General features: G+C 35.6%; 1 protein-coding gene across 1 annotated transcript in view; it reads left to right on the plus strand.

Annotated features, from left to right (window-relative positions):
• Positions 1 to 12,227, plus strand: part of uggt2 (UDP-glucose glycoprotein glucosyltransferase 2) — a 121,416-nt gene that overhangs the window by 37,298 nt on the left and 71,891 nt on the right. Inside the window, exons 14-16 of the mRNA XM_002942836.5 lie at positions 3,439 to 3,558; positions 10,947 to 11,032; positions 11,538 to 11,673. Coding sequence (XP_002942882.2) covers positions 3,439 to 3,558; positions 10,947 to 11,032; positions 11,538 to 11,673 — 342 coding nt within the window. The remainder of the gene's footprint in view (positions 1 to 3,438; positions 3,559 to 10,946; positions 11,033 to 11,537; positions 11,674 to 12,227) is intronic.

Consider the following 12,227-nt stretch of genomic DNA (forward strand, 5'->3'; position numbering starts at 1 on the left):
AAAACAATCCCTTGTTTTTGCATCTCGGCAGTCGTAATGTCTGCCACATTTTGTTTTTTGTCTTTAAAATACTGATAGAATAGTGGTTCAGGTTTCAGCCTGCTGCCTAGTCAGTGGATCTGTGACTACAGGCAATAATATTTCCCTGGCGCTATATGAATGCAACTTAGAATGGGGTCAGAGCTTGCAGTATGTAGCCCAGAAGCCTGGCATCACTTCAAAATAAAAATTCAATATTGTTTGTAATCCTTTTAGGAACAGCTGCTTATAAAAATCAACCAACCAGGCCACAGTTTGAATGCTTCTTCATACACAGATAGTACAGATATCATAATCTTCTACAGATAAATACCTGAATGTCCAAAATGTGGATTCGTAAAACATAATCTTTATTTGATTCACACATGAACCATATCCGAGCACAGGGTAGTAGGGCATAAAGGAACGCCTGGTGTGTTTCAAACTTCAAACTAATCCAATCCTTAATTATAGGAAAACTACCGAATGCCCTGTAACATGTTTTATACAAAAAGTACAAAATAATATGCTTCATTAACAATTGAAGCACACAATCAGAACAGATAGATTGTCTTGGGGGAACTGAGAGATTGTCTTTGTTGCCCCCCATGATTAAAAAGGCCAAAAGCAGAATTAGTGTTCGGAGAGGTATAATTTATTTTGCATCAGTATTTTTTTTAAATCATAGATACAGACATACTGTATTAGATGTGTTACACAGAAAGCTACATCAAAACAGAGATTTAGCATTTAAGTGTTTGCTTGTAAGAATGTGTGCTTGAGAGGCTGCTCTGATGAGAAACTCCTTTAAACCAGAGATTCATTTCACATTTGTGTGATGTGACAACAGAAAAAAATCCAGACAAGCGATTAAATTAAAGAACGAATATGCTAAATTACCTTGTGCAATGCAGGAAAATCTGTTCAAGAATTCTTCTTTTTGTTATTTACGGGGGGTTTCGGTTCAATTATGTAAATCAAGTGGCCTATATAATTTTGTAACGTGATAAGTTAAGTTGAAAAAAGACATCCATCCATCAAGTTCAACCTTATATGCTTATATATAACCTGCCTAACTGCTATTTGATCCAGATAAAGGCAAAAAAAAACTTCTTATGCCTCCCTTATTTGCCACAGAGGAGGGAAAAAAATTCCTTTCTGACTGGACAGTTTCTGGATCAACTTAAACCAGTCCCTGGATCAACTTGTACGAGTAACTCTGTATTCCCTCACTTGCTGAAAAGCCATCCAAGCTTTTTGAAGTTATCTAATGTATCAGCCAGCACTACTGATTAAGGAAGAGAAAGCAGTCATTTGTCGTCAGTGTATCAAACGCTTTGGCAAAATCCAAATAGATCACATCTACTGCCCTGCCACTGTCCAGCTTCTTACTAACCTCATCATAAAAAGTAATCGGATTTCTCTGACATGACTTATCCTTCATAAAGCAATGCTGATTAATGCTCACAATGCCATTCTCCAAAACATAATTTTGAATGTGATCCCTTAACAAGCCTTCATATAACTTGCCCACTACAGATGTCAAACTTACTGGTCTATAACTGCCAGGCTGAGATCATAATCCCTTTTTAAATATAAGAATTACATCAGCTTTCCTCCAATCCATGAGTACCATACTAGATGTAAGCAAGCATGAAAATATCAGGCGTAGAGGCCTGGCTAAAACTGAACTTAGCTCTCTTAGTAGCTTAGGGTGTATCCAATCTGACCCTGGTGCCTTGTTCGCATTAATTTTGAGTACCGTATATACTCGAGTATAAGCCGATCCGAATATAAGCCGAGGTACCTAATTTTACCTAAGAAAACTGGAAAAACTTATTCTTGAGTATATGCCTAGGGTGGGAAATGCAACCGCTACTGCTAAGTTTCAATAATCAAATAAATAACAGATAAATAAATAAATAACTTTAGGGAAAGAAAAATGCTACAGCAGCAGACAAAAGCAAGTTTGGGAAGGCTAAGAAAGCTGCCATACTAATTATCAAGTACTTGGACCCCAGTGTACCCACCACAGTACAATAGTAGTTACAAGGGCAAAATAATTCTTGATGCTGGATTTAGTACAAATTTAATTTTTGTAAATAAGTTATTGTACCAATTACTTAATCTGGCTCGTTGTGCAGATGGATGTGCAGATGTAACGTGCTCGTTGCGCGCACCCACCCACCCTCCCTCCCTTCCTCCACGTGTCCGTGCATACCTGCCGTTGCGCGCACTCCGGTTGACTGCGCTCGTTTGCGCACGCCCCCCCCCCCCCGAGGACGGATGTGAGTAAGTGCGTGCATGCGCTCGCGCTGGTGCGCACTGACACACGTCTGTCCACGGGGGGCGGGGGGGGGTGCGCACAATGAGCGTGTTCAACGAGCCAGAGTGTGCGCAACGGCAGGTATGCACGGACACATATACTCAAGTATAAGCCGAGGGTTACTTACTAGTGCTGAAAAACTCTGCTTATACTCGAGTATATATGGTTACCCTTTATGTACCATAATGCTTTGTATGGAATTGTAGCATGCCAACCCCAAAAATAAAATGTTGCCTAATAAAAGAGAACATAATTCCAAGCAACTTTGCAATATACCTTCATTACAAATTTGTAAATTTTTTTTTTTTTTTAGTTATTTGTATATATACTTGCTAATGCAAACAGTGTTGTCTGTCCATTCTCTGCACTGATGGCTCTAACATTTAAAAAAAAAATGTAACACAAGGCTGCAGACTGACAGACCTGTCTTGCTGTAGGAGACTGACCTTTGCAACATTGTTTAAAAAGTAACAACCAGGAGTTCAGCAAATGCTTCTTTCAATAGCAATTACATTCTAAACTAAAAATGTGTATTAAATTAAAATTGAAAAGTTACTTACAATCATGTTTTCTTTCATTAGGCAAAAAATATTTTTTGGCTTGACATGTCCTTAAAAGGAAATTTATAACTTTTTGTGAGAAAGATTACTCTGCAGCATGCATAAATACTTCTTTAAATATTATTATTTCTTTATAGTACAAGAGTGCAGATATACATTGCTTTTTAAAAATGGCTGAATGAGAACCAGTTTTCATTGCAGTAATAACTTTATTATCACAGTGTCATTCTCCTGTGTTGTGTAACATTTTTAAAGCAGGCTAGGGGCTCTTTCCTATTCTGATTAAAAAGATGCTGTTACTATAATAAAATCAAATTCCTAGGAACAATGCCTTCACTAGAAAAGTTTTATTATTTTAGTTTTTTTATTATTAGTTTAACTGTTGCTTATATTATTATTAAAAAAGATAGTAAACACTGAATATACTATTAATTTTTTTGTGTGAAAAGTATGTCAAGTATTCACTATTGCTATTGATTTGACCTTATTGTCAGTAATAGTTCTACATTGTCTCCTTTTTGAATTTCATTACAGTGGATCAATGATATTGAGACAGATCACATGTACTCCCCATGGCCATCGAGTGTCCAAGAACTACTGAGGCCAGCATTCCCTGGAGTAATTCGCCCAATCAGGCGGAACTTCTTCAATCTGGTTTGTTCTGCTGCAATATGCACTTGTTTTTATTTTTACTGGTTGTCAATGATTCTGTTTTACATGGTCCATGTATAGTTGAAATAACATATGACATAATTGTTAGGGATGTACCAAACCCAGTTTTTTGGGTTCGGCTGAACCCCTGATTCCATCCCAAGGGATTTGGATGAATACCAAACCGAGTCCTAATTAGCATATGCTAATTAGGATCCGGAAGGGATAAACATTGCTGCACGTGGCGAAAAAATTTTCATTCCGTGTTCGCGTGGACATTTAACCCTTCCAAATTCAAAGTAGCATATGCTAATTAGGATTCAGTTCGGCCAGGACTGAGGATTCGGCCGAATCTGAACCCTGCCGATAAAGGCTGAATCCTGGATTCGGTGCATCCCTAGTAATTGTAATGGCTATCTTTTAGTTGGAAATGTAGGCTGAAAGTAACCCATTCAATGAATAATGTACATAGAACAAATACCTGTAAAAATGAATAATGTTTAAAGGTGGAGACTCTGGCAATGTAAGGGGCAGGTGTCTCTTTTTTTGTGAAGTTTTTAATAAAAAAACATAAAAACTCTTTAAATATGGAGGGACACATACTGCTCCACTTTTGCCTTAATATTTGAATCTTTTCCTTTTTCCTTCGCCTGTTTACAGCCATGATAATTGTAATAAAAATGCAGGTATGGGATGTTTTATTGTGAATTATTGGGGCCTGGGGTTTTCCAGACAAGGGATTTTTTCTCCATTTTGATCTCCATACATTAGTAAGTCTGCAAAAATCATTGAAACATTAAATAAACCTAATAGGATTGTTTTAAACCAGTATGGATTCACACAGCATAGTTACCAGCAAGTACAAGGTACTGTTTTATTATTATTATGGAGGCAATCGCTTTTACAAATTAGAATCATTTTTTAAAAAGAAGTCTTTGATAGATGGCCATCCCCTACTTTCTGGAAAATGAATCCTCTGCCTGTATAAATGAAGGATTGTTTATATACAGTTGCAATATATAAAGCCATTGTTTTATAATATGTTTGTTAAACTGAGGAATTTCTAGAAGAGATATCCATCTCTTAGTACTCTGTGACTGGTGCACTAGGTACAGCTGTAGAAAGGCAATTGCTGACATCAGAAGTATGGTGGGAAATGGCATGGACCTGTTGAATCATTGTAAAACAACTGAGAACTTCTCTGTAAATATAGAGAAAGTCAAACTAATTTGTCCATTCACAGTTAACATTATACATGTTATAATACCAAAATGCCTGACCCTGATGTGTGTGTTTTTAAGGTGGGAGACAACTCCCCCCACAATATTTAGCCTTAGCTTAAAAAGCTTTCTGCATATACCATAGCTCAGCATCTGTGTAGTCATTCAACATTGTCAAGAAAGGATGGTGTTTATAAGATGCTTTGTGAAATGTTTCTGGGATTCAGTGCTTACTGCCAGATTGTGGGCTCTGGCATTAATGTTTTGAAAGTCACTGTAGGAAATTCTAGAAATACATAGTAACATAGTAACATAGTAAGTTGGGTTGAAAAAAGACATACGTCCATCAAGTTCAACCATAATGCCTATACCTAACCTGCCTAACTACAAGTTGATCCAGAGGAAGGCAAAAAACCCCATCTGAAACCTCTCTAATTTGCCTCAGAGGGGAAAAAATTCCTTCCTGACTCCAAGATGGCAATCGGACCAGTCCCTGGATCAACTTGTACTAAGAGCTATCTCCCATAACCGTGTATTCTCTCACTTGCTAAGAATCCATCCAGCCCCTTCTTAAAGCTATATAATGTATCAGCCAGTACGACTGATTCGGGGAGGGAATTCCACAACTTCACAGCTCTCACTGTAAAAAATCCTTTCCGAATATTTAAATGGAACCTCCCTTCTTCTAAACGGAGTGGGTGCCCTCGTGTCCGTTGGAAGGACCTACTGGTAAATAAAACATTAGAAAGGTTATTATATGATCCCCTTATATATTTATACATAGTTATCATGTCACCTCTTAAGCGCCTCTTCTCCAGTGTAAACAGACCCAACTTGGCCAGTCTTTCTTCATAACTGAAACTTTCCATACCCTTTACCAGCTTAGTTGCCCTTCTCTGGACCCTCTCTAACTCAATAATGTCCCGTTTGAGCACTGGAGACCAAAACTGAACAGCATATTCTAGATGGGGCCTTACCAGTGCTCTGTAAAGGGGAAGAATAACCCCCTCCTCCCGTGAATCTATACCCCTTTTAATACAGCTCAAAACCTTGTTTGCCCTTGCAGCTGCTGCCTGGCATTGCTTGCTACAGCCAAGTTTATTATCTACAAGGACTCCAAGGTCCTTCTCCATTATGGATTTGCCTAGTGCAGTCCCATTAAGGGTATACGGGGCTTGCATATTTTTACATCCCAGGTGCATGACCTTACATTTATCCACATTAAATCTCATCTGCCACTTAGCTGCCCAGATTGCCAGTTGGTCAAGATCCTGCTGCAGGGATGTCACATCCTGGATAGAATTGACTGGTCTGCAGAGTTTTGTGTCATCTGCAAACACTGATACATTACTCATAATACCCTCCCCTAAGTCATTTATGAACAAATTAAACAAAAGTGGACCCAGTACAGAACCCTGAGGGACCCCAATGAGAACCTTACTCCAAGTAGAGAATGTGCCATTAACAACCACCCTCTGTACCCGATCCTGTAGCCAGTTTTCTATCCATGTGCAAACGACTTCACTAAGACCAATAGACCTTAGCTTAGAAAGCAGTCGTTTGTGGGGAACGGTATCAAATGCTTTGGCAAAATCCAAATAGATTATATCTACTGAATCCCCACTGTCCAGCTTCTTACTTACCTCATCATAAAAAGCAATTAAATTGGTCTGACATGACCTGTCCTTCATAAAGCCATGCTGATTACTGCTCATAATGCCATTCTCCACTACATAATTTTGAATGTGATCCCTTAACAAGCCTTCAAATAACTTGCCCACCACGGATGTCAAACTTACAGGCCTATAATTGCCAGGCTGAGATCTTACTCCCTTTTTAAATATGGGAGTGACATTCGCCTTCTTCCAATCCCTAGGTACCATACCTGATGAGAGCGAATCTGAGAATATCAGAAACATTTTGAATAAAATTTCAGCAAGTTTATGGTACAAAACTGTGTTCTGAAAAAATATGTCAGTGTAACAATTCCTACCATTACAGTGGTATCAGATTCATTCTAGAATGGAGAATATTTGTCTAAATTTTTTTATACCTCCTTGCATCTGTAATGAACAATTCATAGGGCTTCCTATTGAACTGAACAGTGTTGGACTTCTCAAACAGTAAAATGGATTCATATGAACTGACACACATGCTTTGATAAATGTGCCAATTCATGAACACTTTCCTGGCTGTCAGCAAAGTTTATCACCTGTGCTAAAATATGAACTGATAGGAATCCTCTAGGATTGCCTTGTTCGATTTCTAGTTAATCTGGAATCTGAATCTTTCCATTTCAAAATTATTTTCAGGGAAAACCTTTAGTTATGTATGCTACCACAGAGGGATCTATCTATCTATTATCTATCTATCTATCTATCATCTATCTATCTATATATATCAAAGAGGGGTTTTAAATGCAACACAATAAATATAGTAGTCATTTTTTTATATTGCTTGTGCTGATTTTCAATAAACAAATTCTTAGACCATATGTACAAAAGCATTTTCTTGTCACAGTAAACATAAGGCAGAGATTGTGCTGCACTTTGCAACAAAGACTGGGAGGCATTCCACAACACCATTGCTATTCATATACCATCATATATGTCCACTTTCATTTTTGTCAATATGTTTTTTTTCACTCCTTTTTTAACGATGTGTAATATCGAATTCAAAATGAAGGCATCTGTGAGACTAAAGGTACCGAATCACTAATGAGATAAACAGGAAATAAATACAATTAGTGGTTGCTGTTATGGAGAAAATATGACAATGATTAATGCTGTACAACAAGCTTGCAGAAAAGAAATCACCATCTGCTTAAATTATACTGGAGGTTTTGCAGCATGTACAAAAAACATTTCCATTTGTTTAGATTTATGTGAAAATGTCCAGTTGACCTTCTCAAGGTGACTACAGTTCATGCATTACTGCTGCAGGATTTAACCACTCTCCTTTATTATTTATTTCAAAAGTATTGGTCCAGGTTAGCTTGGTTTCTTTAGTCTCAGTAAAGTATAGGAAACGTAATATCAACCTTTCGGTGCAGTTGTTCCCCTTTAGATATAAATGGGATAATGTACATCTAGTAACCCACAGAAACCAATTTGATTTTTATGTCTAGTATATGCTACCTTTTCATTTGTTGCTATGGTTTTCTAAGCAAGTAGCACATTTAAAAAAACTTTACCCTTTAGAATAAATACTTAACCAACAGATAGTTTGTTTCATACCAAACTGAAATATATATTTCAGTAGATATTGCCCTTTTACATCTTTTCCCTTGAGCCACCATTTTGTGATGGTCTGTGTGCTTCCTCAGAGATCACGATGCAGTTTGAACTGTAACAGGAAATATTGCAGGAGTAAAAGCCAGAACTGATATTACCTAACATGTATGTGTGTCTTTGGTTTGTTTGTCTGCAGTGTGAATCATATAATCCACAAGGGCAGACTTTCGTACTTAAAATGGCATTACTTGCTAACAGAAAATAATGATATTTTGTTGTCAGATGTGCAGAATATGGCTTTGTTCTCTAAAGGAAACAAAAAAGAAACCCTTTTTTAAGTTTTTTTTTTAATACAAGTCCTGTACTATTTTGTATTAGATATGCTCATAGAGTTAGAAGCAGCTGCTTCAGACAGTGCTAATAACAGATATCTGTTGGTTAAACAGCAAATGTGAACAAAGCAATGCAGATTTTAGAGAAGACATTTCAGGCGTTTTTTTGATCATCTTTCTGTTTGTGGTGTGATTTTAGTGTAGTCCCCAATTAATATGCTAACCCCTTTTATTTTGTATTTTGGTATGTTCAGTATATATAAAGGTATGTATGTTTATGGCACACACCTTTGTATTGTACACCATTGTGAAATATGATACTGCTTAATAAATATTTTTAGTTAGTTTTATTATTATTGTTGTTATTTTTGTTAGTTTTTTTTTTTTTATAAGGCATTATCATATTCCACAATGCTGTACAATAGAAGTGTGTATACCATGAACATGCATATACATATAAATTGAACATATAAAAATGCTACCAGTAACCACTACAAGAGGTACTATAAAAATGGCTGTGCACAATAGATCTTAAGGCTTACAGTAGAGTGTATGCTATGCTGGTGTTATTTAATATAATGGAATATTTTGCTTAAAATTGCAAATTGGAACCTGATACACATACACATAATAGGAAAATGCAGAAAATTATATATATATATATATATATATATATATATATATATATATATATACATACAAGGAAGAGTGGAGCACACCCTATAAAAGTTCAAATGCCCTGGGTGCTGGCTAAAATGAAGCAAAATATGGTTTGACCCTGAGGAAGTGTACAGTTAGTACTCGAAACGTTGGATTTTTTTTAATAAAATTTTTTCACTTTATCGTTAAGTCCTTGTGTGTGCGGCTCTCTGTTCATATATATATATATATATATATATATATATATATATATATATATATAATATAATGTGGAGGCTAATATGTTGAATTTGTTTCTACTCAGGAAAAGTATATGTATCATCTAGTTCACAATGTAACAATCTTCACTAGATTTGTAATGTATTATATGACACTTTTTTTTTTATAATATTACTTATTGCTAACAGAAAATAATGATATTTTTTTGTCAGATGTGCAGAATATTGCTTTGTTCTGCTAAAGGAAACAAAAAAGAAACCCTTTTTTATGTTTTTTAATATAATATAAGTCCTGTACTATTTTGTATTAGATATGCTGAAGTTCTTATTTGGCTTGCCAGGTTTCTAGACTACTTTAGAAAAGTCAAATAGTGAACCTTTATTCTAATCCTTCTTAGGGACTGCACTGTTAGAGAAGCCCTCTGGGTAGTGTGCTCATGATGAGAAAGTTGCTAAGCTTTAGTTGGATAAGGGGGGGAACATGGATCAGTAAATTACTGTAGCTTGAAGTAGTGAACAGTGCTTAGCCATTTAAGAAGGTCTTGGCAGAAAAGTTAAAAAGCCATTGCCGAAATAAATGATGTATCCTATAACTGGAGAGGTTGTGATGCATTTCAGTGCTTGAAGTCATCTTACCCATACTGATATATAATCCAGTAGAACCAATAAAGCATGCTCTCAGGAGGGTTGAAACGCAAAAAGCTGATGAGCATTAGATTAAAAAGTGTTTACCTTCAACTCCCAAAAAACACCACTTTTTTACATTCAAAGATTTTTCTGGCTAAAGTTACATTGTCATAGCTCCTTTATAATAAGTTGGTCAATGCCAAAACCAAACAGCACAATTGGTTGGCACAGATCTAATACCTATGTAAATATTTTTTTAAATCAGTTTTACTTGTGTAAGAATCCACAAAGATATCCCAGTTATGATTGAACAGGTTATCAGTAATATTGATATGGGCATACCCCCATCCTTTTTAGGGTTTCCTGTATTTCTCTGTGCATTTTTATGAGTTACCTGACACTCTACTGAACACTGGAATGTTTTTTTTTATATTTTCAATATTTAAAAGACAAGTTAAGGGAATTAGAAATCTTTTTCAGATATGGGTTCCTAATAGGTGTAAATTATTCTGTTGGTTTGGTATGTATGCACTAAACCTCATGAATTTGAATTAGAACTTCTAAAATGTGAATGTTCGATATTTATTAAGCACTAAAAATTTGAAAAACTCAAATGCAAAACATTGCCATCTAAATGCTTGCCCATTCATGTAGAAGTCAATGGGAGTTATCCTAAGCAAAATGGAAGCAATTTTTTTCAATTCAAATTTTTTAATTCTTCACATTTTTTTTCGAGAGTTTATAGACCCATTGAAAATGTTAATTATAATACAAAACTAATTCACTGTGTTTTTTTGCACGGTTTTATTCACTTTTTTTTTTTTAGATAATTGTCTAGATAATTCTTCAATAAATAAGCAAACATCTGAATCTGAGTGAATTTTAGAGTTTTGAATAAACTCAAATTTTTGCGAGATTCAAATTTTTATAAATAAGCCTCCTCATGTGACAAATAAGTCACAAATTATATCATCATTTCTTTCATTTACATTTTATTTAGTTATGGAGATTTCTGTTCCCCATAATTAAATATGTAGTTAGGCAAATACTGCTTCTTTGTTTGTTAAACTGAGAGATTAACTATTTGATGTATTTTCTTAGGTTTTGTTTGTGGACCCTGTTCAAGAGTATGCAGCTGATTATGTGAAGCTCGCAGAATTATTTTACCGACACAATGTTCCTTTAAGGTAATGTATAGGTATTCATAAGTGAGAGTGTGGAAGTTGTTCTGTAATGAAAATGCATTAGCTTATGCAGTTTAGAAATATATGGTAACCTTGTATTAGTTCATGTACCTACCTCTGGTTATCTGGAATGTGCTACCTTTGATATTACAAGAAGGGGATCTGTACTGCATATTGGACAGTTCAAAGACAACTGCTTTTTCAGGAATTAGGAGAGCACAGCAAGAGAATAATGAATGTATCAGTAGTGTGATAAAATTATTCTGTTGAAAGAAAAAAAAGTGTATCCACTTTTACTGGTTAATATTTAAAACGGTGTACATTAAGGAACTCATTCTTTGAATACATGAATGTTCTGTGTGTTAATGGCTGCAAGTACAATTTTCCTACAGTAAAGATCTTTAGATGAGTATTCCTATAGTTTTTCACATGCACATAAGCATCCTCTCATTTCACCTCACAGTCTTGCAATGTACCTTTGTTTGTTTGATTTTTTTTTTTTCCCTAGGATTGGATTTGTTTTTGTTGTGAACTCTGATGAAGAAAGCAACACAGGGGAGGATGCAGGTGCAGCCTTCTTGAAAGCATTTAACTACATAGTAGAAGAATCTGACAGCGCTCAAGCATTTTCTTCCATCATTAATGTTAGAAATTAAGTATTCTGCTATAGTTAGTTTTTTTAAAATGCAATATTACTGTAGTCTTTTAAATCTGACTGTATGTGAGAGACTGCGTCTTAAAAGTACAAAAGCACAAAAGCTACCACCTAGTGTGAGGAATTAATACTATTGTAAACCACTCTGGGGACAAGAGTGACAACTCAAGTTTTATAAGACAGAGGTACCCTGATTATTGACATACCATCCCCATAGCACAGGAACAACAGCCTAATATAGTATTAGATAGCATGAGAAACTTGGTGCATATTTATACAAGGTTTTATGTATTTCTTGCACTGTTACGAAGGGGACCTTCTTAAAAAGAGACTTAACATGGGATTCATTGTTCGGAAATTCGTTATCCAGAAAGGTCTGAAATATGAGAAGGTCATTTTCAACCAGACTCTGCCCTGTAAAAGTAAAACAATATATTTTACTAGATCCCAAATAAGCGGCAAGGAGTCTATATTGGTGGCAAAAGCCCCCTTTTGGATTTATTGTTTAAATTATTTTTTTAGTAGAGTTCATGTAGAGAGATC

The sequence above is a fragment of the Xenopus tropicalis genome, chromosome 2 (assembly GCF_000004195.4).
Source record: "Xenopus tropicalis strain Nigerian chromosome 2, UCB_Xtro_10.0, whole genome shotgun sequence".
In the NCBI taxonomy this organism is placed as follows: Eukaryota; Metazoa; Chordata; class Amphibia; order Anura; family Pipidae; genus Xenopus; species Xenopus tropicalis.